At 40.0% G+C, this 26,108-nt stretch overlaps 1 protein-coding gene across 2 annotated transcripts; it reads left to right on the top strand.

The window, feature by feature from the left end:
* Positions 1-1,996: 1,996 nt before the first annotated feature.
* LOC127453995 (serine/threonine-protein kinase 40-like) lies at positions 1,997-26,108 on the top strand. 2 transcript variants are annotated; one of them, XM_051720877.1, is made up of 12 exons: positions 1,997-2,198; positions 3,497-3,591; positions 6,697-6,823; positions 7,174-7,259; positions 9,142-9,285; positions 10,167-10,391; positions 11,069-11,121; positions 16,994-17,109; positions 19,416-19,560; positions 20,124-20,243; positions 20,518-20,602; positions 22,444-26,108. In XM_051720877.1, the coding sequence occupies exons 2-12, from the start codon at positions 3,535-3,537 to the stop codon at positions 22,660-22,662; spliced, it is 1,377 nt and encodes a 458-aa protein (XP_051576837.1). In that variant the 5' UTR covers positions 1,997-2,198; positions 3,497-3,534; the 3' UTR covers positions 22,663-26,108. The 2 variants fall into 2 exon arrangements, with proteins under 2 accessions (XP_051576837.1, XP_051576838.1); XM_051720878.1 differs by lacking the exon at positions 3,497-3,591.

Here is a 26,108-nt window from a genome sequence, read left to right on the forward strand (position 1 = left end):
GAACCAGAAACATCCATCATGATCTATAACTCTGCATAAAATTGAATTGCATCTACGCTAATATTATTCCATTTGTTTCCATATGGGATTCATATCCCAAGGTTACCAGAGCCTGCCAGATCCAGCTCCGTTCCTGCTTGGTGTCGGACTCCACTGCTACGTGCCGCTGAGAGATGACGACAAACTACAGCCAATGCTAGCCAGACATCACTTCAGTCTTTTGACTTAAGAGGATGAACTGATGCCAACTCTAACTGTAAGACATTGGATACTTCATATGCCACTGCCTGAACCTTGGACTTAGGATGGACCCCACCAAACTTCATAGAAATGACCTACCGATTGAACTGCGTTGCACCTCATTAATCTCTGCCTGCATCACCTTTGTCTATTGATGGAATACACTCTTGAAATAAAATGCATAGACTATCATTTAATTGCCAACAAAAGCCTATATCAGCCAACTAACAAAGGACAAGACGTCTATGTAAACTTCTGCCGTTAATCCAAGATGGACTTCAAAGACATTAGTCATTAATCTTAAAGTTCATAAAAAAATATGTTATTTTTATTTTTAAAACACTGGACCTTAACGCTTAATTTACAAATGTAAAACCATGACTTGCACTGCACACAAATAACTAATATTGGCATTATATTCATGTTGTTTAGCCAGAGGGGAACTGGCCCCCACAGTGAGCCTGGTTTCACCCAAGGCTATTTTTCTCCATTAACCATCATTTTATGGAGTTTAGTGTTCCTTGCCACAGTCACATTCAGCTTGCTCACAGGGGCTCTAAATACAATTATTATTTAATTTCTATACACATTTTACAATCATATTTAATCAAACTACACAATGATCACTGTAAGATATTATAGATATTACAGTTTCATTTTTTTTTTATATTTTTGTGAATGCATGATTTCCTGTAAAGCTGCTTTGAAACTATGTGCATATCCATTGTTATTCCAGAATGACACGTATTACAAGAACAAACAAAGGTTATCTGAAGGAATGTAAAGAAACAGAGGTATGCATTCAGACAGTACACCGACAGCAGACAGTAGAAATTGTCCTTGCAGTCTTTCAATTTCACTGCTTCTCTACATCTTTATCAGGCATGGGCACTAGTAAAGTATGATTCACAGTTTCCACCCCACACACCGTGGGTTGGCCACTGTTTAGCCACAGCCTTATAAAAGTGTTTAATGTGGTTTAAGGCAAATGCCATGCTGAGTCAAGACAGGAAGACAGCGCAGCCTTAAATCAGTTGCTGCCCTTTAAAGCCCTCTCTTTTTGACATGCTGCCCACTGAATTGAAACTTGCCATCGTGGGTGAGGTTGTTTGGTTTGGGGGATCTAAAATTGGATACAATCTCGAGGGTCTTCTGCATGCAAGAAATCCAGGAGGTTTGCTATTCTCACATGAATACAGATACACTTTTAAAGATTCTAGATAACTGTCATTAATTTATTTAGTGTACTCTTTTAGTGTGCAATTCATGTGCCATGTTTATTTAAGGATGCACTGTCATTCCATTGTTTACTAGGCCTTTAGCTACCAATTTCTGCCAGTATTGTTTCTTATGGGTGAAACAGTCCAGTCAAGAAGATAGAGAAAAAATCAACATAAGGGTATATCAACAGCAGTATCATGTACAGTATAGTACAGGAAGAAAATCTGATTGTATTAGTCAATATTTTTAACTTAATTCAACGTAAGAAGACTGATTTCCGCAGCAATACGTCAAACTGGTATTTTCTACAAAAGTGTTCATTACTTTAGCAATGTTTTACTCGGGTTATGCTGCAGCAGCAGTGTACTAGTGTGCTCATTAACATATTTCGAACGTTCTTCGTTCCACACACCAAGCGTGAAGCATGCCAATGTCAAGAATACACGTAAAGGGTGTGGAGACTCAAAAGAGCCTTTCCTATTGGCCGAGCCGCCCTGTCGCTCACGGCATGTGCGTCACTTCCGTTGTCAGGTGGTGCTGTTATGGAAATATGTGATCAGATGTCCTAAGAAGGCTTTTCCTTTAAAAGCCCTGTCGGTAATCGTGAAATTTCTCCAGTTCGCTTGAAACAGACCGCTTCGTGGTGGAGTGTAAATGTTTGTGCACCCCTGCTGAATATAATCGTCCAGAAATGAGTGGGAATTAGTGTACGACAGAGGATTCCCTCGGCGGTTTCGGTAAGTTGTTAAATGGCCAGTTGATCGGCAGAGAAGATTTTCACAGTCCGTTAAAGGGACACGGTGAACTCACTCGCTTTATAGTCCACCGGTTTATCTTTAAAGTCAGATAAATACGCTTTTGTAACGATTAAAACGTCGTCGATGCAAATCTGTTGCGATATAGACGATAGAAGCAGGAATGCGGATTGAAATTGTTAAAGGAATGTTCCTGGTTCAATACAAGCTAACGGTATTTCTGACAAAATGTTGGTTACCACAATATATTTGCGACTCGTCCCTCGTTTCTCTTTTGAACAGTAGCAAAAATCACGGTTGCAGACATAGATAGTGAATGGGGCCAGTGCATAAACGCTAAAATACACGTCGTTTGAAAAGTATAGCCACAAGACGTAAGCCTTATACATGTTAACGTGGTTTTAGTGCGATAAACTAGCGTACTAACCTTATTTATGTGAAGTTAAATCCAATAGAAGTTAGTTGTCATGACAACAAAAAACCCCGTTATCCTGTTTTTGGTTATAACTTTACCCAGGTGAGGTTAGTACGCGATCTTACCACTGTGAAATCACGTTAACAAGTTTAACGTTTACGTATTGTGGCAATACTTTCGAAATGTTATTTTTGCGTTTTTTGAATGGCCCCGTTCACTTTCATTGTATTTATTTTTGGGGGTCCACATAATCAACATTATGCCACGAATTCTGTTTGCATTGAACCCGGAACATTCCTTTAAGTTTCGCTTGCACGTGCTAAGACTAGTCTACCAGGGTAATGATTGCATGTGTAAAAAGTGATTTACAGTTAGTCTTTATATTAATATTGAACATTGCTATTGCTTGTATATGATTGACAGTGTCGACGCATGCATTCTTGTTTCTCTTGTTATCAAGTTGCAGCAGTCCTCTCTATATTCCCTGTGCTGTAGTTTAACTATAAATGGAAGCATTAGTCACTTGTTTTTACACTCTACAAATCCAGACATCCATATATCAAACAAAACGTGTGCAAACGCACATCTGATACGGGTTTTAACAAGCTCTCCGCTTGTTGGTTGACGTGTTCTCAAGTTCTGCACTTCTGTTATGTGACAGCTAGTGTATTTAGATCAAATAAAATATTAAAATCTTCTACTACACTCTGGATCGGAGGGTTTAAATCATGCAGGGTTGATATTTCACTTTCCTGATGGCTGTGATGTGTGCACAAGATGAGCAGTACTCTCATCCTTTCAGGCCCTAAAAGACAGTCTGATTACAGAGTGAGTAATCCTTCTTATAACATTGTTTCATCATCAGGAAGAGTGATTGCATTGGGTGCAAAGTTGCAATTTTCAATGGAAAGGGCTGATCACCGCCAACTGAACTCATTTGTTGTGACTTGGGCTCTCAAGGTAACTATTGTTGTTTATGATATCATATTTCCTATGAAATCAATTTACTAGACTTGCCCTCACTGGCTCTGATATGAATTCAGGATTGAGCGTTGAGCTTGTTTTTATGTATGCATATGTGCATGTATTGGTGTCAGTGAGAGAAATGCATGATTGTTTGGCATGACCTAAAATTATTACAGATGGTTCAATACCATTCATGAATTATTTCTGTTCCATTCAGATCCCAGATATCTGCTTGCAGATCAAGTTCTCAGTCTTTGCAACAAGCCAAAGCGCACACACACGGTCTCACTTTGTAGCGTGCCATGATGCTTTTTAAGATGTTAGATCTCTAAAAGTCTAATAATGCATGTCAAAAGGGTTGAGGAGAAAGCAATCACGTCTCTCACCTCCGTCTGTCGTGTTGTCAACAGTCTGGGTCCCGAAAGAAAAAAAGCTGTAAATGTGTAAAATGATCTGCAACAACTGCCAACTGTACCCCCTCCTACGTCCTTGACACAACAAGCTGTGTGATCTGTTACAGAATTGTAGCAAATATTTGGATGCCTATTCTTTCATTCAAAATGTCATTAGAATGAAACTTGCAGCTAAAATGGAAATTGTGACTACATTTAAAGGGATAGTTCACCCAAAAATGAAAATTGTCAGGTACTCACCTTGATGTTGTACCAAACCTATATGACTTTCTTTTGTCCATAGAACATGGAAAAAGTCATACCTTTTGGAACAACATCAGGGTGAGTGAGTGACCACGTTTACATGCACTTAAGAAAAGGGTTTATTCCAGGGTTTTTGCAGAAAGCAGCGTTCTGAAACATCATGTAAATGAGAATGCAGATTTCCTTACGTCTCTTAAGGGATTAAGAGAAAGCGGGTTAACACACCCAGGTTTCTCCTCGAAAACGCGGCTTAATGTGGTCATGTAAACACATAAGCGGTGTTCTGGTGGGTGTTTGAAAGGTGCGCATGTGCGTGAACAGACCGCGTAACAAACGTCATAGGATGCAGCCCAACAAAAATTCAGCACAGTGGAAAGAATTCAACATTTCTGTGAGTACAGTGGGAAAAGCACGTTCACTATAAACTGTACCCATTTATACAAACCAATGTAAAATATCGACATTCCCTCATGTTTTCGTATATGCGCTCATACTTTGGGGTCATGATAGAAAGTTAACAAACACTGCAACAACTCTGGAATATGTGGAAATAAAGCAAAGCAACAGAGAATAAAATAGCAAAGTCTAACTCGAATGTCATGTTTGTTATTTATACAAGTGTTGTGGGGAAATTACGTTGCTGTGGGGAAAGCTGCTTTTTGTCTGAGACGCGTGTAGGTAAGTATAGAGTACGGCTCTTATGCAGTGCATGTAAACCAGAACACTGCTTTCTCACAAAAGGGCTGCTCTCTGGTGTAAACGTAGTCAGTGATGACAGAATTTTCATTTTAGGGTGAACCATTCATTTTAATACACTAAAAAATATATATTTTAACAATTTCCATCAAATTGAATTGTTTAATGTTAACAAAATTAAATTGATAACACTTAAAATATTAATTTTTATTTAAGGTTGCTCAATTCAGTTTGATTGAATTATTTCTTAAATTTAAATACGTAAATCTTAAAAATATTTTTTAAACCAGTTTAGCTCAGAATTACAAACACAGTGCCAATTTGCTTTTCTGTTTAGGCTAGTTCTGTTTTGCATTTATTCAGTAGTCAATTAGAGCAGATTGATCACTGTTTTATTATTGGGATTTCATACATTGGAACAGAGTTGAGATTGATTTTAAAGAGCAGAGAGTATGCAAAACTGGCATGAATTGCTAAATGCACTCCCCCACCCCCCATCTCATGGTGATATGATGTCTGGAGGTTGCGTGTGTCACGCTACCGTCTGTGTCAAACAGCAGCCTTTCATATTTCTGACAAATGGCTACCAGTGCAAACCCCAGGCCTTGTGTGAATCATACTGTATCTGTCCTTAGCACCACTTGCTTTTCACTACAACGCAAGAGATGTTCATCAGATTATACAATGACCCTTTTCCCAAAAAAACGGGCATCCTCCGTGATAAACAGCCAGTAGCTATTTAATGGAGGCCTTATCATAAATGTCTGATTTAATGAACTTTTGTACCATAATCGATGCACTGTATGTGATATTCAAATGTTTTGGCTTTCAATAATGTTCAGTAGTTTGGCATTCCTTGTTACAAGACCAGCCAAAAAGGGAATCTTGTAATATGCATTGCAGATTACGCTGCAGAGATTTGCAGATAAACCCATGCAGATTAAGGTACTGAAGGATTAAAAATAGATGGAGGAAAAGGCAGGAATTGCAGCAGTGGAGTTCAAGATTTATAGGTTATTTTAGTACACTTGATCTTTCATTAAAGGGGTAGTTCACCAAAAGGTTTTACAAAATGCAAAAGGAGATGCAGTATGTTACCATTCACTTTTATTGCATGCATTTTTGATACAATGAAAGTGAATGGTGACTGAAGCTGTTATTCTGCCTTATGTCTCCAATGAAGAAAGTAATACAAGATTTGGAACAACATTAGGGTGAGTAAATGACAGAAATTTCATTTTTGGGTGAACCTTTAAGCTCCATCAGCACTAGGTGCATTCTCAATGTTTGCCTTTCTCAACTGAGTTGTGGTCAACAGTACCATTTGTGAATGGGTTCATATGGTCCATCAGGGAAGTCATATCAACAAAATTCACACCTGCTGCTAATCTTTACTTAAGCAAATGGAATTAATGAGTTGTCAGTCATACAGTGGCAGAGCTGTTAATGATGGCTGTTTTGAGGTGTCGGCAAGGGGATGACTTTTGCTAAATCACCCTTCCCCCATCTGATATTTCACCCCTTTTTCCTTTATAACTTACACATTGCTGCCAGTGTAATGGAAGACCTCATTTGGGGTTGGCTATTGTCATTCAGAGTTAGTGTCCTATGGATACATTGTTTGGGTGCATGGAGTTTCGCATACATTGTTTTAGTCAAGAAGTCTCGCATCTTTCTGTAAGCATGTTAAGTTGTTTCATATAAGTTCAGCAATTGTTTATTGATACCCTGTTATTGTCTTTTACAGATCTGCAAAATGTCCAAACGCCGTGCTTCGGAACGAGGGGTTGGAGAGTCATCCGGCAGACCCAGCAAGCTCCTCTGTCCTGGGATATCAGGCAACAATGCTAAAAGAGCTGGTCCCTTTGTTTTAGGTAAGCCAGCTTGGAATTGCAAGTGAACAACCTTCAGTACTAGCATTTGTGTGCGAGAGAGGAGGAGGTGGTCTCCATTTAGAGGCCTTGGATCGAAAAGAATTCCAGGGATTTTTTGGATTGACTGCTTCACTTCTAAATCTGAAGGTCTTTCACTCTTTGCTACTATTATGCAGCTGTCTTGCCTCTGAAATGCACTCGTCACAGTTGGAAATAGCAATGTGATGTGCTAGCATGGGGTACTGAGATAAGACTGTTCATGATTGGGCTCAAGGGGAATTGATGTGCTCTGGGCTGACAGTACCTTCTGAATCTGGTACAAATCTCTCTGTCCTTCCTCTTCTTGGCAGGCCCACGGCTGGGAAACTCTCCTGTGCAGAGTATAGTGCAATGTCTAGCCAGAAAGGATGGGACGGATGATTTCTATCAGCTAAAGGTAAGTATCTTCCAAGTCCTTTTCAGGCAAGTCAGTCCACACAACGGCCAACTTGGTAATGCCCCCCGGCAGGTAATTAAGTGTAGTTCCAATCTACTTAAGTGGGGAAAGACAGAAATCTCTAACTGTTTGTCAAGACTGCATTTCAATAACATATGTCAGATGATCGACAATTAACTGTGACAACAAAAGGATCATATATTTCAATTTATTAGTTCAGATCATGCTTAAAAACAATTTTAGGTCCAGTTAATGAGCCTGTATGTTCTTGAGTAATTGAACACTATCAAAAAAGCCTTTTGCTCTCTTAACTGAAAGGATGGACTTTCAATTCTTGTAGAGCACAACAGGGCCTGCCCACTTTTTCCAACTTTGTTTCGGAAATATTTTTCCCATTTCATTTTTTCCCCTATAGGGATTGCATAAAGATCTGTATAGAAGTCTAAGCCATGAACCAAACCAACCAGCCATGAACCAAACCATCAGAACATTACAAACTATGATTTGAATAAAAGAATAAATAAAATTGGACAAAAATACAAAGGTACAAGCAGTGTTGGGTGTATCCGATTACGAAGTAATTAGTTACTGTAATCTTATTACTTTTTAGTCCAAAAAGTATTGTAATGAATTTCATTTTAAATTCTTGTAATCATATTACAGTTACTGACTTTCAATGAAAGTACATTACTTGCATTAAAGTAATATGTATAATACATTTAAAATATGAATTCATATGTACATCTGTTAGTGTTTCTGTGACAGCTGAAGGGTGTGCGATCAGTGAATGAGGAGGAAATATAGACATTTTGAGTGGAAAACCAAAAGGTTTTCCAGGAAAAGTGATTTAGAAAGTAACTTAAAAGTAAAATAATTAGTAATGTGATTAATTCTTTAGATTAAGTCATTAGAAATTTGTAGTGGATTACTTATTTTGTGTAACTTACCCAACACTGGGTACAAGACTGTCTACTTAACATGAGGTAATGAACTACAGTCCTATTAAGCATTGTAAATGACATAATCGAAGTAAAAATGAAAGAAAACCATAAAACTATTTATTTACATTTGTTCATTAAAAGTATGGAAACAATACTTTTAAAGTATATTGCAAAATATTTAGATATATATACAGTGTAGTTTGAGAGTGTGGGGAGACCAACCGTTGTATCATTCGCATGAACTAATATTAAAAAATGGAACCTTATTGGAAAGTGTTATCGTTAATAATCAATTTCCCTATGGAAAAAAAAATGAATTGGATTTTTACTTCCAGAACCAGACTGTTGTACTCTATAGCGGTCATAGTGAGCATTTAGATTTTTTCTTATTCATTAAGGGGCCTGTCTCTTCTTTATACCGTCTCTGGTATCTTTCACTCACTGTATCGCCAGAAAAAAATTGTGATGTGATTCAAACATGTCCTGGCCAGAGTGGTAATCACCATCTGAAAACAAAAGCCCCTGTGTCTCTCACTGTTTGCATGATCCTTTGACCTGCCTCAACAAACCTCTACAATACTATCCGATTCATGACCGAATGTAGTTCAGAGAAGAACATCAAACCTTTGAGCTCTTTGTTAATAGACCATTCCTTTATTGGATGGGAAGTTGCTAGTCAACCTGGTGTCAGACCTTTTGACCCCACTCTTCTTATGCCCCAGAGTCTAGTGTCCCTTAGCTGTCATGTGATGAAGTTATCTTTGTCAGTCTCTGTAGAAAAAGCCTTTAATGGATCCTCTGTATTGCCTCAAGTTTGTTGATGGATTAGTATGGCATCGCAGTAGAGATAAGAGACTCCCAGAAAGGTTTAGAATAGGATCTAGGGGTGTATGGTATGCAGTGTTGAGGTCGTGGCCTCTTACCTTTGCCCTTTGTTGTAGATACTGACCCTGGAAGAGCGTGGGGACACTGCAGGAGAGACGCAGGAAGAAAGGCAGGGCAAAATGCTGCTGCATACAGAGTACTCTTTACTGTCACTGCTCTCTAACCAAGAGGGAGTGGTGCACCACCATGGCCTCTTCCAGGTAAGACTAATTAGACTTGCCAGTAGGTCATGTATACACAGAAGCATCCACACATATCAAAACATCTTAAGAATTTTCCTTGTCTCATGTCCTTGCATCTAAAAAACCTAAACTGATTACAATGAATGGAACAGATTGCAGGTGTCTCCAGATGTAGTTCTCAGACGTAGCTCTCATAATAGCTGTAATTAAAAAAAAAATTTTTGCGTCCTGCGCATCCCTAGCCACAAGACATAATTTGTTAATATTATTCCTTTAGTTGTTTTCGCTTTCATCGCAGTGTTTGGAGTGACTCACTTTCTCTTTTTTTTTTTTTTTTTTTTTTTTTTTTTTTGCTCTCCATCCCTTTCATCTATTTTTCAACAATATCTTCCACTCTCCCTCCTTCCCTGGTGGAAATCGGAATCCGAACAAGCTGTACTGAGCTGTCGGTGCCATTCATTGAAGCTTGCGGTATTGATTGGTTTATTATAGCTCTTCTCTAGAGTGGGCCAGTTAATTATAGATCGCCTCTTGTGTTTGGAGGCACAGTCATTACAAACGCAAACCACACTGCCGATCGATTCATGGCCCTTATTTGACCCAGGTCTCAGGTGACCAAGGGAGGGCTTTTATCATTCATACCAAATGGCGAGGCATTCAGGGAAGAGGAAAACGGCGGATGTCCTTTGTGTTCCACCAGTCCATTAGCGTCGGCTTATTCTGTAAATGTTGTTTTCTTCTTGGCTTCGTTCAGAGGCATAATGATGTGGTTGTGTACTTAAATGCACTATTGGGTTGTTTGAGGTAAAAGTAGAAAAGTATAGCTCTTCTGTACTCTGCCTGCAATAAATCTCGCAAAACTTTTCTAACGCAATCTGTCATTGCTCATTCCATCTCAGGACCGCTCCTGTGAGATTGTGGAGGACATGGAGGCCAACAAAGTGCGAAAGATGAAGAGGCGAATATGTCTGGTGCTCGACTGCCTCTGTGCCCACGACTTCAGCGACAAAACGGCTGACCTCATCAACCTGCAGCATTACGTCATCAAAGAGAAGCGACTGAGCGAGCGTGAGGCTATCGTCATTTTCTACGATGTAGTGAGAGTGGTGGAAGCATTACATAAGGTGAGTTGCCATATTGGACTAGTTATTGGACTACTAATTCAACATGAAATCAAAATGGACCCTATTTATTTTCTTAAAACATATTCATTGGTCTTTAACGAGTATTATTCAGTGTTGCTCGTTATTCAAAAGAAAAAGTATGTCTTCGTGATTAAAATATAATAATTTTTTCTGCAACTTTCCTTTTTGACTGACATCACCAGGTCCTTTTGTTTTTACCAATTCCTCCCTTCCATGTCATGTGGAAAAATGCACTGGTCTATTTTGGTATGGAATGCCCACTTTTCAAGATTCAATAAATTCCCGTTGGGTAAAATGAAGTTCCGAACAGAAAGTCGGCACACTGCCGCTCTCAAAAATTAAGTTCTGCCCTATGAAGTGAAGTTCAACAATACATTTATTTTTCCCTTGAAGTGGCTTTCACCCACTGTTGCACTTGTGGTTGAGTGACAATAAAGGGATTTTGATTTGATTTTTAATATTCTGCTTCATTGAGAAATATGTCACATTATGGAAATAAAATTGATTTGTTTGCTGTTTCTTGTTGACTTTAAAGATAATCCACTTAAATAAAGGTGGATAATTTAAAAAAAGAATATTGTTATGCTAATTGGTTGGATGTTCTCTAAAGTGTTGCCCATAGAAAGTGTAATGTAACACTGCTTTTGCCTTTGTAGAAGAATATCGTCCATCGAGACTTGAAGCTTGGAAACATGGTGCTTAATAAAAGGTAAGACACAACTCCTCCTCTATCCCTGTCCTTTGCAGTGCTGGTGGATTTCTCTCTGCCTTTGGGCCCATCTGCACTCAGCCCTCTATCAGGCTTTCATGGAGCACCGTCTGGCCCCATTGACCTCCCTCCTCCTGGGTTCTTAGTAAGAGCATGATTCATCCCCACAGGCAGGGAGTGGAGGGGTATTGAGCAGCGGAAAACCATCCCAGTTAAAATGAGCCATCATGGAACGTGCACTTGTTTTGTTCCCTGAAAAAAAAGGAGAGGGAGATGGTTGGCAGGCAGGCGGGGAGGCGGGATGAAACCGCAAATGCCTGGCTAGAAGGCACCTGAGGTCAGCAGGCACAGTGAATCGTATAGGCCCAGCGGAATTCCCAATTCCTCATCCATAAAGCCCTCTCCAAATGCAATATGCAACGCCTTCATGTGTGTTTTTGCCGTGAGAGTATGGAACAGGAGCCTGCTACAGCACTTCTAACCATAGTTCTGTTGACATTTGAAATATCCCGAAGGAACAAGAGACTCACTGACTAATTGAAAATCCTCAGTTCTGCCTGTCACATTTGCCAGCATGTGCTGCTTGCTGTTGATTTCTCGCATAGTGCAGTTTGGTCACATAAGTGCACAGCTTGTCTAATTATGAAACCCGTCACACCATGTAAGCTCACTGGCATGTGTAGAGAGAGGAGTCTGGCTCTCGGCTTTCATATTCTCTCCTCCCTGCCATGTTTCTTTACAGGCAACTGTATTTCTTGACTACTGGCTGGTTGCATCAAATGTATGCATTATACAACATGCATTTAAACATTAAAGGAATAGTTCAACCAAAAATGAAAAATCTTTTATTTTCTTACTCATGTTGTTCCAAACTAAACCATGTTGTTTAAAACACAAAAGATGTTTGGCAGAATGTTAGGGGCTGACAGCCTCAATCATCATTCACTTTCTTTTTCACTTTGGTTGTGTCAAGAGCCATGGCCTAGCAGTTGGCACATGTCTTCCAACACATTGAGCCTTGGTGCTCATGCAAGCAGCACAAGTGCGAATTTGGCTTGCAACATTTCCCGATCACATCCTACCTATTTTCCCTATCAATTCTGATCTGCTCTACACTGTCCTGTCACCAGCGAAAGGCAAAATATGAAATATAAAAGCTGAATGATGAATCTGATTGTTTATCTGGTGTATTTGTGAAAAAGCATATGTAAAAACTCTAGCAGGCATTGTATTTCTTGCTAAACTTTTAGAAGAAAGGAGTCGCAGAGTTCAGAGCCATTTCCGAAATAAGAAAACAGGAACGCGAGAACATTGCAGTGCATTTTAAATGTAGCTCCGTGTCTGGAGAAAAGGTTGTCCGTTTAGGGGAATTTTTCATCTTTGATATGTTGCATGTGCCGTTGTTGAGTCAGAATGTGTAAGCCTGTTCTTCGGGAGTCAATTACGAGGACAGGCACAGACCAGTATTGCAAGGATACATCCACATGTACACACGCTCGTCACTGGACTCTATGGTGATGAAACGGAGCAGTCTGGTCTGTCTTCTTCAGTTTGACAGGAGAGCAGAACACTGTGTCCCAGCTGGAGATAATACAGCTCTCTGCCAAAGGATCCATAGCTCAGAGCTGAGTCATTCACACACGTAACACTGCCAGGGCTCTCTCTCTTTTTTTCACTCTCCTCATACCCTTCTGATCTGACTGTCTGTGTGACCCTGCCCAGCCGGCTGACTGTTGGCTTTGGGTGGAATAGAAAACGCTCTGTATTAGTCATAAGTAGTCTGTTACATGTAGGTCTACACTCTATTTCGTAGACAAGGCGCTTGGGCCTTTAAAAGTGATCTCTGTATCTAGTGACGACCTACGCTAAGATAGGTCACAATCTATTGATGCTTTGTTGTCCCTTTTTTCAGTGCCAATAAGGGAAGTTCTTGCATAATATGAAACGAAACTGACTGATATAGTTTGAAAGTAGCATGGCTGATAAGATTCATTGCTGTCTTATCAGCCAGGAAGTCCAGCCTTTCAATGAAAAGAGCAAATTGTCTTTTGCAGCTTTTCCACTGCACGGTACAGCTCAACTCTGCTCACTTTTTGGGGGTTTTCCACTGTGGATAGTACCTGGTACCTGGTACTTTTTTTAGTACCACCTCGGTTGAGGTTCCAAGTGAGCAGAGCCGATACTAAATGTGATGTCAAAACCCTGCAGATCACTGATTGGTCAGAGAGAATCATCACTACCAGCGTCACTGGATTTGCGACACGGGACATCAACCCACAAGTTTTAAAGTTAGCAACAGCGATAGCAATATCATTTGTTCACACGACATTCGAATTGTAAAAAGAAATGGCTGTGCGCAAAACCACGCCGTGGTCAATAAATGAGGTGCAGATGTTCCTCTCATTAGCGATGAACGAAACGACGCGAAACAAAAAAGACTTTCAGGAAGTGTCTCGGCTGTTGGCCGCACATGGCTACCACCGGACCTACCAACAGTGTAGGGAAAAGTTAAAAAATCCACAACAGCCGGAGTGGTTCAAACAGAAGAAAGTGGAAGTGGTTCGACCAAATGGACGCTATGTATGGCAATTAGACCGGTGAGCAATGCGAGGGAAAGTGCCCTGGATTCGGCCACGTCGTTGTTGGAGTCCACAATGGAGGATGATACGTTTTACGTTAACTCTATATTCTGCTTGAAAGCTTCACTTTATTTAGTTGACCAGTTACTGGAAAGCTTGCTACTAAAACAACCAGGCCAATTTAACTGTTACACTTGTGTAAAATCACCATGCAACAACTGCTTCATGCAGCACAAAGCGCTAGTAGCTAACAGCTAGCGGTCGTGTTATTGTTTATGGTCAGTAATTTTTGTGTTGCGTTTAAGATGATGTCACGGCAGTAGAGGCGGAGCAGCTATGACGATCATCCTATAATCCCTCCCACTTTGAGGCGGCACTAAACTGCAGTGGAAAAGCGAGCTCAGAAAAGTAAAGCGAGCAGAGTCGAATCGTAACGTGCAGTGGAAAAGTGCCAAAAAAAAGTGTATGCACATTAGCTGGACTAGCCGTTGGGTTTTTCAGGCATTGTTTACCATTAGCATTTCGTCAACAATGGGACAATTTCCTGTGGCGCAAAAGCTCCTCTTACATCATAAACATTTGCCGCCACCTCTTTATCCTTCTGAGCTTACACACACCACTCTTGAGGGTGCACCATATGGCTGCCGCCATCAGGACACTATAAACACTATAAATGTGTCGTGATGGCGTGTCGTGAACCTATGGAAACGAAAGAGTAGGATCTCATGATTGCACATTTGCTTTCACTATTAGCTTTGTTCCTCTTGCAGCATGGATTGTCCAAGCAGAGCAACTCCAAATCCAAAAATATTGCATCAAAATCCCACATTAACCTCACCCAGCTGAGGCAGTTCTAACCGGATCTCAGCTTCGAGACTTCCTCTTGCGTTCAAACCACTTAACTTTTCCCGTCAACAAGGGCTAATTTTAGCTGCAGCGAGAGACCGGAAGGCTTCTGGTCCTGTCACATGAACAGGAAGTGGAGGCTGAGCAATGCAATGGTCCTGAGGAGAAAAGATAGCTGACTCTTTTAGCTTGGGAACCAGAGTGAGAACAGTTCCTGCAGTCGTGATGCAGCCAGACAAAAGCAAGCTTTCCAGTTAAACCTTTTTCTTGTAGATTTTTTTTCTGCTGGCCCGTTTGAGCTAGTAGTTCAGATTTTTAATTGCCCTGCCAACATTTCCACTGGCCGCACCACAAATGTGTTTAATAGCTATTTTAACCCTTAAATGCATGGGAAGTTTCCCAAACACTCTTATATTTTTGGGTCTTTAGAGACCCAGCAATTATATCTATCACAAATGGATCTACAATATGCCCAGATAGTGTACATTTTCAAAATATTTTCCAAGACAATTTGAAAATAATAGAATAAAATATATTTTGAAATATATCATTAATCGAAGAGATAATGCAACAAATCAGGGCAAATCTAGAACTGGTTTCATGAAAATTTCACTGAAATTTCACGAGACGCAACTGGCTGTCAAACATATTGAGCTACACATAACACAAGATTAAAGTACTTTAAAGTAACTGCTTCTTACACTGAATCATACATTTTGATCAGACAGGTAACATTTTCATGGATTTGATGGCACAAAAACATACTTCCCATTATGTAAATATGAGTTTTTAAAAAAACTAGTTAAGCTGAAAATATCAGACTGTAACATCAAAAGACACAGGACAGTGATATTAGCTAAAAAGCTACATGAAGCACAAAAGCACTGTAACCAGGACTTTCACCCAAAAAATGTGCTTTTTTTCACCTTTTAACATTAAGTAATATTATTCTTGGTTAGAAATTAGAGAAAATGAAACAAACCTTAAATCACAGTGACATTTTTCTGCTGACCGCGCTCACTTGTTTCAAAGATAGCGGGCATCATGGTGCATGTAAACTGTGCATGCTCCTTGACTTTGTGAATAAGCCACACCCCACGTGATGTCGTTAGACTCAACTCTGCACCCATGTCAAAACAGTGCCACATAGTGAAGCGCAAATAGAAATGAAGCGCAAAGGGAAAGAGGTACCACGAACATTAAAAGGAGCGTCGCAAAGAAAAAATACTTTCCGCAAAGTGAAACTCGAAGAAAAAGAAGTGTTGCAAAAGAATTGATGCCAAAAGTCTGTTGCCCATTTAAAAAAAAAAAAAAAAATCCAATTCTTGGATTTCGTTTACAGCATACATTTTTTTTTTTTTGTTTTTTTTTTTTTTTGCAATTAAACACAGCTTTGTCTTTTCCAATATTTTATTTTTTATTGACTCCATACACTTTTCTAATCTGGTCTAGTTATGGCCCTCCTTTTTGAAAATAAAGGTAGTAATCAGCCTTAAATCTCTAAGAATCTTTGCTGGGAAAAATCACGGGCCTGTTTGTAGCTGTTAGGCGTGAGTGTGGCTGTCACTCTCAGGGTGTGAAAGTGAGACAGCAACTGGGTAAGCATGGGAAAAGAGGACAGAGAGAATGGTGGGGTTTTTTTTTTTAGTGAAGTGAGATTATAGCTGTGACTGTGTGAAATCTTTGCACATTTAAGGTTCCGCCAGTCCAGTTCCGTCAGCTGGCACATTAGTTTCACTCATTCTAAATTAATGTATTTTTACTTGAGAGCGACTCTACGTATGTGTGTTTGAGTGTGCAGGTGTGTAGCGGTGCTTGTTTTCATTGCATGTCTCTCGATGAAAAGAGCGCAGTTCTTTCCTTTTCAAGGTGCAAAGATTAGTCATCCTCGAGCTTGTGAGAAGCCACAGGTGACTCACTTGTTTGTCAAAAGTGCAGCCATGGTGTGTTCAGTCACGTTAGGTTCTGCTTTTTGGAAAGGCAGAATGGCTCCCTGTCCCTGCCACAGACTAGATTTAATGACATAGACAAAAATATCAGAGGCATGTTTGCACAGATACAAACACGGCTCGCCTAACAACACTTAGTTTAATTTTGATATGCTTATATAGTAAAATTAAAAAAAAAAAAAAGTGTTTGAGTGTATGTGTTTATACATATAAGGCACTGATTCCACAGCATTATCTCTTTACTCCAAACAGGACTGAAGATGGGAATTCAGGGTGGTTCTTTGAGGGTGAATCTCACAAAGCCTGTCCGTGAGATAGATAGATAGAGAGATATATATATAAAATTTTTTATTTGTTTGTTTTTTGGGGGTGAAATGTGACCTGGACACATTTTTGTGCGATTCACACATAAATGCATACAGACATGGATTTATACAGCTGTAATCTTTTTAATCCAAACATCAGGGTTGAATATGTTGTTGTTTTTTTGTGTTGCAGGACTCATCGGATCACCATCACAAACTTTTGTCTTGGCAAGCATTTGGTGAGTGAGGAAGATCTGTTAAAGGACCAGAGAGGCAGTCCAGCCTACATCAGCCCAGATGTCTTGAGTGGTGAGAATCCAGCCTGTTTCTGTGTGTGACCATGACTCACCCTCCATGTCACCACTGTAATCAAAGCTCATAAAGCCAACCATCTACACAGCCCTAATTAGGACAGCAGTCACTAACCGTCAGCAGGGTTGAATGATGGTTGTTTATTGAAGTCATTATTTGCGTTGTATTACAGAAGAATTAATTTTGTGTGTGTGTGTCTGAGCATTACCTGTTAGCTCATCAATGGCTTCAGTACCAAAATTCTTCCCTTAAGCTTGTGGTCAAGGCCTCAGGGAGACCTCAGTAGTGCATCGTATCAAATTAACAGTGGTTGTCACACACAAAATCTTTACAGGCAGTCTCGCTTTCACCACTGAACTACAATTCACTTCAGTGATGCAATCTCAGTATGTGGGCTTGCTGTTCGTATAAAGTATCTAACGTATTCTAGGATAACATGCATTGTTTAGCTGTGTTCAATGCAAATTAAGCTTGTGAGAGCATCTACGGCATGCTGTTGATTACCACAGAAAAAAATTCTCAGTTTGTAAAACAATCAATAGAAATGAGCTTACAATGAAGTCTATGGGGCAACAATTGTATGCTTGCACTAATAGTGATCATCAAGGGGCTTTTCACACTGTGCTTAACCCTCGGTATCGTCTTTTTAAACCCCGCTTTTAACTCTTTGTAAAGCAACCTTTAACCTTTTGCGTGTGTTTTCATATTATGTTTCAGAAGATGAAAGACCAATGGCTGATTTGCTTGGCAACATTTCCACAGAAGAGCAGCTCCATTGACAGCGAGCTGTATTTGTCCAATCACTGTTATTTATATTTCAAATATGCAAATATTAATGTTAACCCTGGGTTTACGAATATACATTGTGAAACTTTGGAACATGAATACCCAAGATTTATTATTACACCCAGGGTAAAGTATGAACAGTGTGAAACATGAAACAAGATAATCCCAGATTTCCTTTACCCAGGGCTAAAGATGACCCTGGGTTAACAATTTTAAGTGTGAAAAGCCCTTTTGTAAAAAACAAAGCATTTAAAGTTATATAACATCATTGCAAGCTATGCAGCACTTGCAATTACAATGGAAGTCTATGGGTAGTGTATAATGGTTGCCCCCATAGACTTCAATTGTAAGTTGCAACAGCTATGCTGTACTTACATAACATTACATAATGCAGTTTTTTATAAATTATTTTCTTTGATAATTGATCTTGTAAATATCCTAACAAAATTCCTTAAAACCTTGTTCTTTCAGTTGACACGCTAACTAAGATATCTATTAAAACCTTTCTGAAACTACCATTTGTGTGTTTGCTGGGTTTTCCAAGATGTCAGTGGAGCATGCTCTGGTTAGATGCTGCATTCCAAGCATTCGTGTTAAAGATGGGCACAGTGAGCTTTTGTTTCTGGTCCCCATTCACAGTAAAATGAACGAAAGAAGCCAGGAGTAAATCAGCCAAATATGACAGCAGAACAAAGGAGAGCTGCTTCAGTGAGTCATCACAATGAGTCATGCAGCAAGGAACTACTCTTCCTGCTCTTTCTGTCGTAACTCTCTCCCTCGCTCTCTTCCTCTCACTGTTTTTCCATTGCTCGCTCGCTCACTGTCTTTCTCGTACCCTCTCACTTTTTCACGTGGAGGGTCAAAGAAGGAGCAGAGGATGTGTACAGTACAGAAAAATATACCATACAAATCAAGCTCTTTACCAAACAGAAACTCATCCAATTAACATCAGTGTCACTTTTAAAACGAGCTCCCATGACTCATTTGTACTCTTCTGGCACGGTTTGTTCTGTTGCCCATTTATGGCAGTAAACAAAGCAGTTTGGTGAGTGTGAACAGGTTTGGGGGACCATAAAAGATGGTGTGACACTACTAGTGGCATGTGTTCCTTTTATATAATGCATTGCTTATGTTTGTTTATGCTTTCAAAGGGGTGGTATGTAACAATTATTGGTCTTAAACAAGTTAGCAAATTGCTTGCTGAGCAAGTTCCTTTTAGTATTATCTTATCACACTGGCGCTGCCTTTACTGGCATTAAGTCAGGGGTACTTGTATCATGACTAAAATCTAATGTTAATTTGTACTGTAATACAATACCTAAGCAAAGGTCATGCTTTTAAGATGATTTCCTATTGTGCGTAATCACATCTTTTGCCATTGTTTGCCTTCTTGATGCATTTTGTGTATAATGTTGAATTTTAAGTCCATAGAGAAAGCCGTAGTCCCATTTAATAACAAGCAAACTGTTAAATTGCATACATAGTTGCTGAAAGTGCACTTTTGTGTTTTCATGCAGGTCGACCATACCGTGGTAAGCCCAGCGATATGTGGGCACTCGGCGTGGTGCTGTTCACCATGCTCTATGGCCAGTTTCCATTCTACGACAGCATACCTCAAGAACTCTTCCGCAAGATCAAAGCAGCAGAGTACTCTATTCCTGAGTGAGTGTCTCCATTCTCTCTGTGCTCCTGAGAATCCACAAAAATAATTATATCAGTGTGTATATTTTGTGTCCTAAAAGTGTCTAGAAATGATGAATTGCAAGTATTGTAATGGCCCTTGTTAGTTCACCTTAAAATGCTGTCATCATTTACTCACTCTCATGTGATTCCAAACCTGTATGACTCTTCTGTAGAACACAAAAGGAGATAAGCAGAATGTAAGTGTCAGTCAAGTTTCACTTTCATTGTATGGAAAAAAGATGCAATTAAAGTGAATGGTGACTGAAACTAACGTTTTGCCTAATATCTCCTTTTGTGTTCCACGGAAGAAAGAAAGTCATATGGGTTTGGAACAATATGAGGGTGAGTAAATTATGACACATTTTTCATTTTTGGGTGAGCTATCCCTTTAACATCAGAGGTCACTTCTCAAACATGAAAGAAAGTACATGATGACGGAGTCTTAATTTTTGGGTGACCTATGCCTTTAAATGAAGGTTGCATAATCTGTAATTTTTGAAATGCTCATGTTTGAATCATCTTTTTGCATGTGTTTTGTGCAGGGATGGGCGGGTGTCTGAAAGTACAGTATGCTTGATTAGGAAGCTTTTGGTGCTCGACCCACAGCAGAGGCTTACCGCCACTGAGGTGCTGGAGTCACTGAGCGGCATCATCGCCTCCTGGTGCGTCCCATCTTGAATCTTCAATTTATTGAGATCAGTCAAATGTTTAGCCTTGACTACTTCTTGTAACAGTGGCACAACTGTTTAGGACTTCATAACTTTATAGGAATTCATGTGATGGGATGATGTCATCTTGGGTCAGCGATGTAGTCTTGCCACAGTTTTGCAGTACAGAACAGATAGTGCTGCTTTCAGTTATGCATGTGAAAGTTGCAATCCGGCTGCAGATATGAAGGTTCCTAATTTACATTGACTTTTTTTTTTATCTTCACAGGCAATCTGTGTCTTCACTGAGTGGCCCTCTACAAGTTGTGCCAGACATAGATGATCAGCTTAACCACCCCGAACATCTTCAGGAGGTCAGTTCTAGTCAGCTGTGATGACTTCATGTTAAAGATTTTTTCCTAATCAAATGCTCTTTAGGATTAGAATGTCATTCCCCCTTATATCAACTGCAACTGACTAGCGAGTAGCAAATCATAGTTTCATGACATTACTAAAGCCTTCGGCTATATACACCAATCAGCCACAACATTAAAACCACCTGCCAAATATTGTGTAGGTCCCCCTCGTGCCGCCAAAACAGCACCAACCTGCATCTCAGAATAGCATTCTGAGATGCTATTCTTCTCACCACAATTGTACAGAGCGGTTATCTTCGTTACCGTAGACTTTGTCAGTTCGAACCAGTCTAGCCATTCTATGTTGACCTCTCTCATCAACAAGGCATTTCCATCCACAGAACTGCCACTCACTGGATGTTTTTTGGCACCATTCGGGGTAAATTCTAGAGACTGTTGTGCGAGAAAATCCCAGGAGATCAGCAGTTACAGAAATACTCAAACCGGCCCATCTGGCACCAACAATCATGCCATGCTCCAAATAATTGAGAACATTTTTTCCCCATTCTGATGATGTTAACATTAACTGAAGCTCCTGACCCGTATCTGCATGAGTTTATGCACTCCGCTGCTGCCACACGATTGGCTGATTAGATAATCCCATGAATGATTGTTGGTGCCAGATGGGCTGGTTTGAGTATTTCTGTAACTGCTGATCTCCTGGGATTTTCACACACAACAGTCTCTAGAATTTTCTCAGAATGGTGCCAAAAACAAAAAACATCCAGTAAGGGGCAGTTCTGCAGATGGAAACGCCTTGTTGATGAGAGAGGTCAATGGAGAATGGCCAGACTAGTTAGAACTGACAAAGTCTATGGTAACTCAGATAACCACTCTGTACAATTGTGGTGAGAAGAATAGCATCTCAGAATGCTATTCTGAGATGCAGGTTGGCGCTGTTTTGGTGGCACAAGGGAGACCTGTACAATATTAGGCAGGTGGTTTTAAATGTTGTGGCTGATCAGTGTACACTCACTGAGCACATTATTAGGAACATTATAGTCCTAATATAGTGCCCGACGTGGTCTTCTGCTCTTGTAGCCCATCCGCCTCAAGGTTCGACATGTTGTGCATTCTAAGATGCTATTCTGCTCACTACAATTGTACAGAGTGGATATCTGAGTTACCGTAGCCTTTGTCAGATCGAACCAGTCTGGCCATTCTCCATTTACCTCTCATCAACAAGGCGTTTCCATCTTCCGTTTTTGGCACCATTCTAAGTAAACTCTAGAGACTGTTGTGCATGGAAATCACAGTAGATCAGCAGTTACAGAAATACTAAAACCAGCCCGTATGGCACCAACGATCATGCCACAATTGAAATCACTTAAATCAAAATTTTTACTCATTCTGATGGTTGATGTGAACATTAACTTAAGCTCCTGACCCATATCTGCATGATTTTATTGCACTGCTGCCACACGATTGGCTGATTATATAATTGCATGAATAAGTAGGTATACAGATGTTCCTGAAAGTGCTCAGTGAGTGTGTATATATAAAAAGGGAAGAGCCCTTTCATATGTGTCTCTGAAACACATTTCCTTGGAAATCTGTCAACACAGTAGCAAAAGGAGCCTTTAATATGAAAGTTTAAACAGCATTATCATGACATGGTTATGAAAATAGTTAAACTGTTCCAACCAGTATACACAATGTGGTTAAATCCCAGTGACTGTTAATGCAGCAGCTAGAGTGACTTCGACCAAGACTTCCTCTAAAATTTGCTGCTCGTATTGGTCATTTCATTCTCCCGGAGTTCTTGCTTGCATTAAAACAATCTCTCATTGTACCCCTAGGCGAAAATGACAGAGGAGTCATCTCAGTATGAATTTGAGAACTACATGAGGCAGCAGCTGTTGTTGGCGGAAGAGAAGAACACTATCCACGAGACCAAGAACTTCCTCAGCAAGAGGCATTTCGGTAATGTGCCTCCAGTGAGGCGCCTCGGCCGCGACGCTCAACCTATCAGTCCTCTGGATGCCGCAATACTGGCCCAACGCTTCCTCCGGAAGTAGCGCCGCCGCTCTGCCTGTGGGAGTGGAGCGTGCCACAGAACTGGGCACACACTTGTATGTTTGCGTGAGAGTATGTGTGCGTGTGTTTGAGAGCGCACAGTGTGAGTCTGGCAGACACATGGTCCAAGGAATAGCTCACCATTCTGTTTCTCTATTCATCCGCCCAGGACACAAACTCTGCCTTTGGGTGGCACATGGGACTCTGATGAGACACTGACCACCACCACCACCTCCATGCCAGTCCTTGCCCAAATCTGACACACACACACATACACACATTTTCAGCAATACCCAAACAGAATCATGTAGCAAACCACACACAACCCTCCAATCCTCGTCTCCCCTTCACTCAACCTCTCCCTCAGCACTTTCAATGGGAATGCCGCGGATCCATGATCAACCCCCTCGTTCTGTCCCCGTCACTTCCTGTTCACCTCAACCAGTCTGTATCACTCCCATATGTATCTATGAATGCAAATCTACCTCTTACCATTTTTATCTCTCTCTCTCTCTCTCTCTCTCTCTCTCTCTCTCTCTCTTTCTCTCTCTTTCCTCCTCTTTTAGTCCATTTTTAACTATGCTCTCAGTTCTTTTGAAAGCAGGACTCATTATGTTTGGGGAGACAAGCACAGGCTCAAAAGCATTAGCATTGTGGTTATGTAACTATTCTGTGTGTCAAACCAATGATTGGTTTTTCCTCACAATCCAAATAAGCTTTTTTATTTCTCTTCATACTAAAATGGTAGCATTTTACATAAGATTATTATTTTTGTTTCCATTTGAAGTATCACAATTTAGCAAGCTATAACCTTATATTAATGAAATCATAGCAGAAAAGTTCCTGTCCTCTATTTGAATGGGTTTCTCTTGGCAGCTAGCATCACAAATTACTCTGTCTGGATGCCTACAACCAAAACCATAACTTTGCATCCAAACCGGCCGATATGGTACGTTGTTCTCTTATCAAAGGCAGCAAAATGCTCAAGGCCTCAATTTCCTTTGTATTTATCCAATCAAAGCACCTGATATGCCACTACAGTGGAGTGGTATTGTTGTAAATTTAGTGTGTCACACTAGGGCTTGTCATAGGGTTGTGCTTGGAAAAAGAGAAGGGATGGGACAGCTGGTGATGGGATGAAACTGTCAGGAAGCAGGGTGGCTGAGCCGGCAGTCATGCGGAAGTCTAAGCCAAGATAAACCCTTAAGCCCTCCTTTCCCTTTGCGTCCTTCTGTCTTGAGCGCTCACTCTCTGATAGCATGCCAAGCCATCAAAGTGCATCTTCTGCTATGTCCTGTATCTCCGGTGCTTTTGTTCCCCACACAGATTTCAGCTGCAGCTCAGGGATAGAGAATTGGCCGCTTGGGAACGTTTTTGGCCTCAGTGATACAAAGAAACCCATTGTATGTAGGACTCTTTAAATAATTTCTTTCCCCCCAACTGCCCCTCATTTCCATGTATGGTTTTTAAAGGGGTAGGCTGCCAAGAAGAAAATTTCTGTCGTTTATTCACACTAAAGTTGTTCCAAACCTGTATGACAACATAAGGGTGAGTAAATAATGACATAATATTTGGGTGAACTATCCCTTTGTATGATTCAAGATCATCAGGAAGTAAATGCCATCAAACTCACTCGCTTAGTCTGTTGCTTGCATAATATAGCGTGTGAGAATATTGCATAGGAAACATATATTCTCATAATCTAGTTTGACAGTTTTCCAATCCCATTTTAAGCTACCCATGTGTGTATAAAAGCATATCTTTGGGATATCTTGCCTTAGATTATTGACCGATTCACAATTCTACATTGAGCAGAAAATATGTACTTTTGATGCTAGAATATATGTTAGTATAATAGGCAGTTGGCTTGCATCGACCTGTGGACCTGTGGCTTTAGTTTGCAATACCTTTTATGTCTGGCTCAACTCGTGTCATTAGATGAAAAGGGTCATTCAGTACTGTAGGTCTCATGACTAGCAGCTTGGCTCATCCTTTTAAGCTCTTTCATTTCATTTTCAGAAGAAGTAGAGCCTGATAGTTCTTTACCTTTCTGTGACTTTTAATTTATTTGCTGTTTATAATTCATCCACCTCTGTCTTTTTCAAAGCTCTGTTGCCGTGGTAAATGTAGAGATCATATGTCACTCAAAAGCATTGCTGTGATCTCTTTGTTTATTTTTCTTCTATCTTCAGTGAAGGTTTTGTTTTCTTGGCTCTCTGTACCTTTTTTTTATTCTTGAATAATTCTGTTGGTATATTAAGCTACACTAATGAGACTGACTTTGCATAGCTCTATTTTTAAGTCAACTAAATTATCGTGCACATTAGCATGACATGTAGAATCGATGTAGAGTTTATCTTGTGGGGTAAGAATGATACCGCACTCTGGCCAGTGTGAATAACATCACGATGAATGGAGTCAGTAATGCAAAACCCAGTACAGGGTATTGTTATTGTTTTGAAGAATCACACCAATGTTTCCACATTAGAACTTATTTAAAGTGATGTTGCCTGCCACCATTGAAAGCATTAGTCTTTTCCCACCTCAATGTGAATATATTTGGTTGAAAAGCAGTATTGTAGAGGATGACGTGTGAATTGTCAGAGGGGGACTTTTGCAAGCGAATTAAAGTCCTTCTCTCAAATTTAAAATAGGAGTGCCTGAAGGCAATATCCTGGGCCATGTAGTTTTCACAAAAGCCATTATCTCATAGCAAATCTGTACGGTTGCAATATGAATGCTGTTGACGTGGTTGTGTAGTCTGTGCCCGAAACCTAAATGGAAGAATTGAGTTAGAATGTCTCTGTTTTATATGCCCCCTACTCAAGTAATTGAAAACAGTTGCCCCCTTGCATAGACAGTTTTGTGATGTCCAAATTCCGTCGGCAGCATGAGAAGTGTACATAGTTGAGCTCTGTATACGTTAAGCAATTAGTGCATGATTCTAATTAGTGCCACAAGATGCGGCAGGAATTGCAATGGTTGTGGGTGTTGCATATGACTTTCAGGACAAAACAAATACAGAAAGACGCTGCAAGGGAAGAAACTAACAATTAAGCTTGTCAGTTTTCAGTTGTCTTTTCTCTTTAGGCCACTTTGTGCAGATATTTGATAAATTTAGAGATTTCTCTTTAGAATTGTTGCTTTTTTGCATCTTTAATTAAAACTGGAAAATTTTACAGATCTGGTGTACAATGAAACATGATGAAACAACTCAATAGGCTAAACATTTGGTGTTGTAAGCTGCTTGATTAGAAAGGTGTTAAAGAAAAAATGGGTAATTGTACAGATGAAAACAAATTTGTATAAAAGACATATTTTTGTACTTCATCAAATCTCTACATGCATGTCAGCAATAAACTTTGATATGGAAAAATATTGTCTCCATGTGTAGTGCTAACAATTTTTTTTTTTCAATAAAATTAACCTGAATGAAAGTTATTTCTCA

Source organism: Myxocyprinus asiaticus, chromosome 16 (genome assembly GCF_019703515.2).
Source record: "Myxocyprinus asiaticus isolate MX2 ecotype Aquarium Trade chromosome 16, UBuf_Myxa_2, whole genome shotgun sequence".
Lineage (NCBI taxonomy): Eukaryota > Metazoa > Chordata > Actinopteri > Cypriniformes > Catostomidae > Myxocyprinus > Myxocyprinus asiaticus.

Coding starts and splice junctions, on each gene's coding strand:
- LOC127453995 (XM_051720877.1), top strand. CDS start 3,535: ATGGAAAGGGCTGATCACCGCCAACTGAACTCATTTGTTGTGACTTGG. Junction 6,824..7,173: donor AGCTGGTCCCTTTGTTTTAG/GTAAGCCAGCTT, acceptor TCTTCTTGGCAG/GCCCACGGCTGGGAAACTCT. Junction 20,244..20,517: donor AGCGGCATCATCGCCTCCTG/GTGCGTCCCATC, acceptor TTATCTTCACAG/GCAATCTGTGTCTTCACTGA.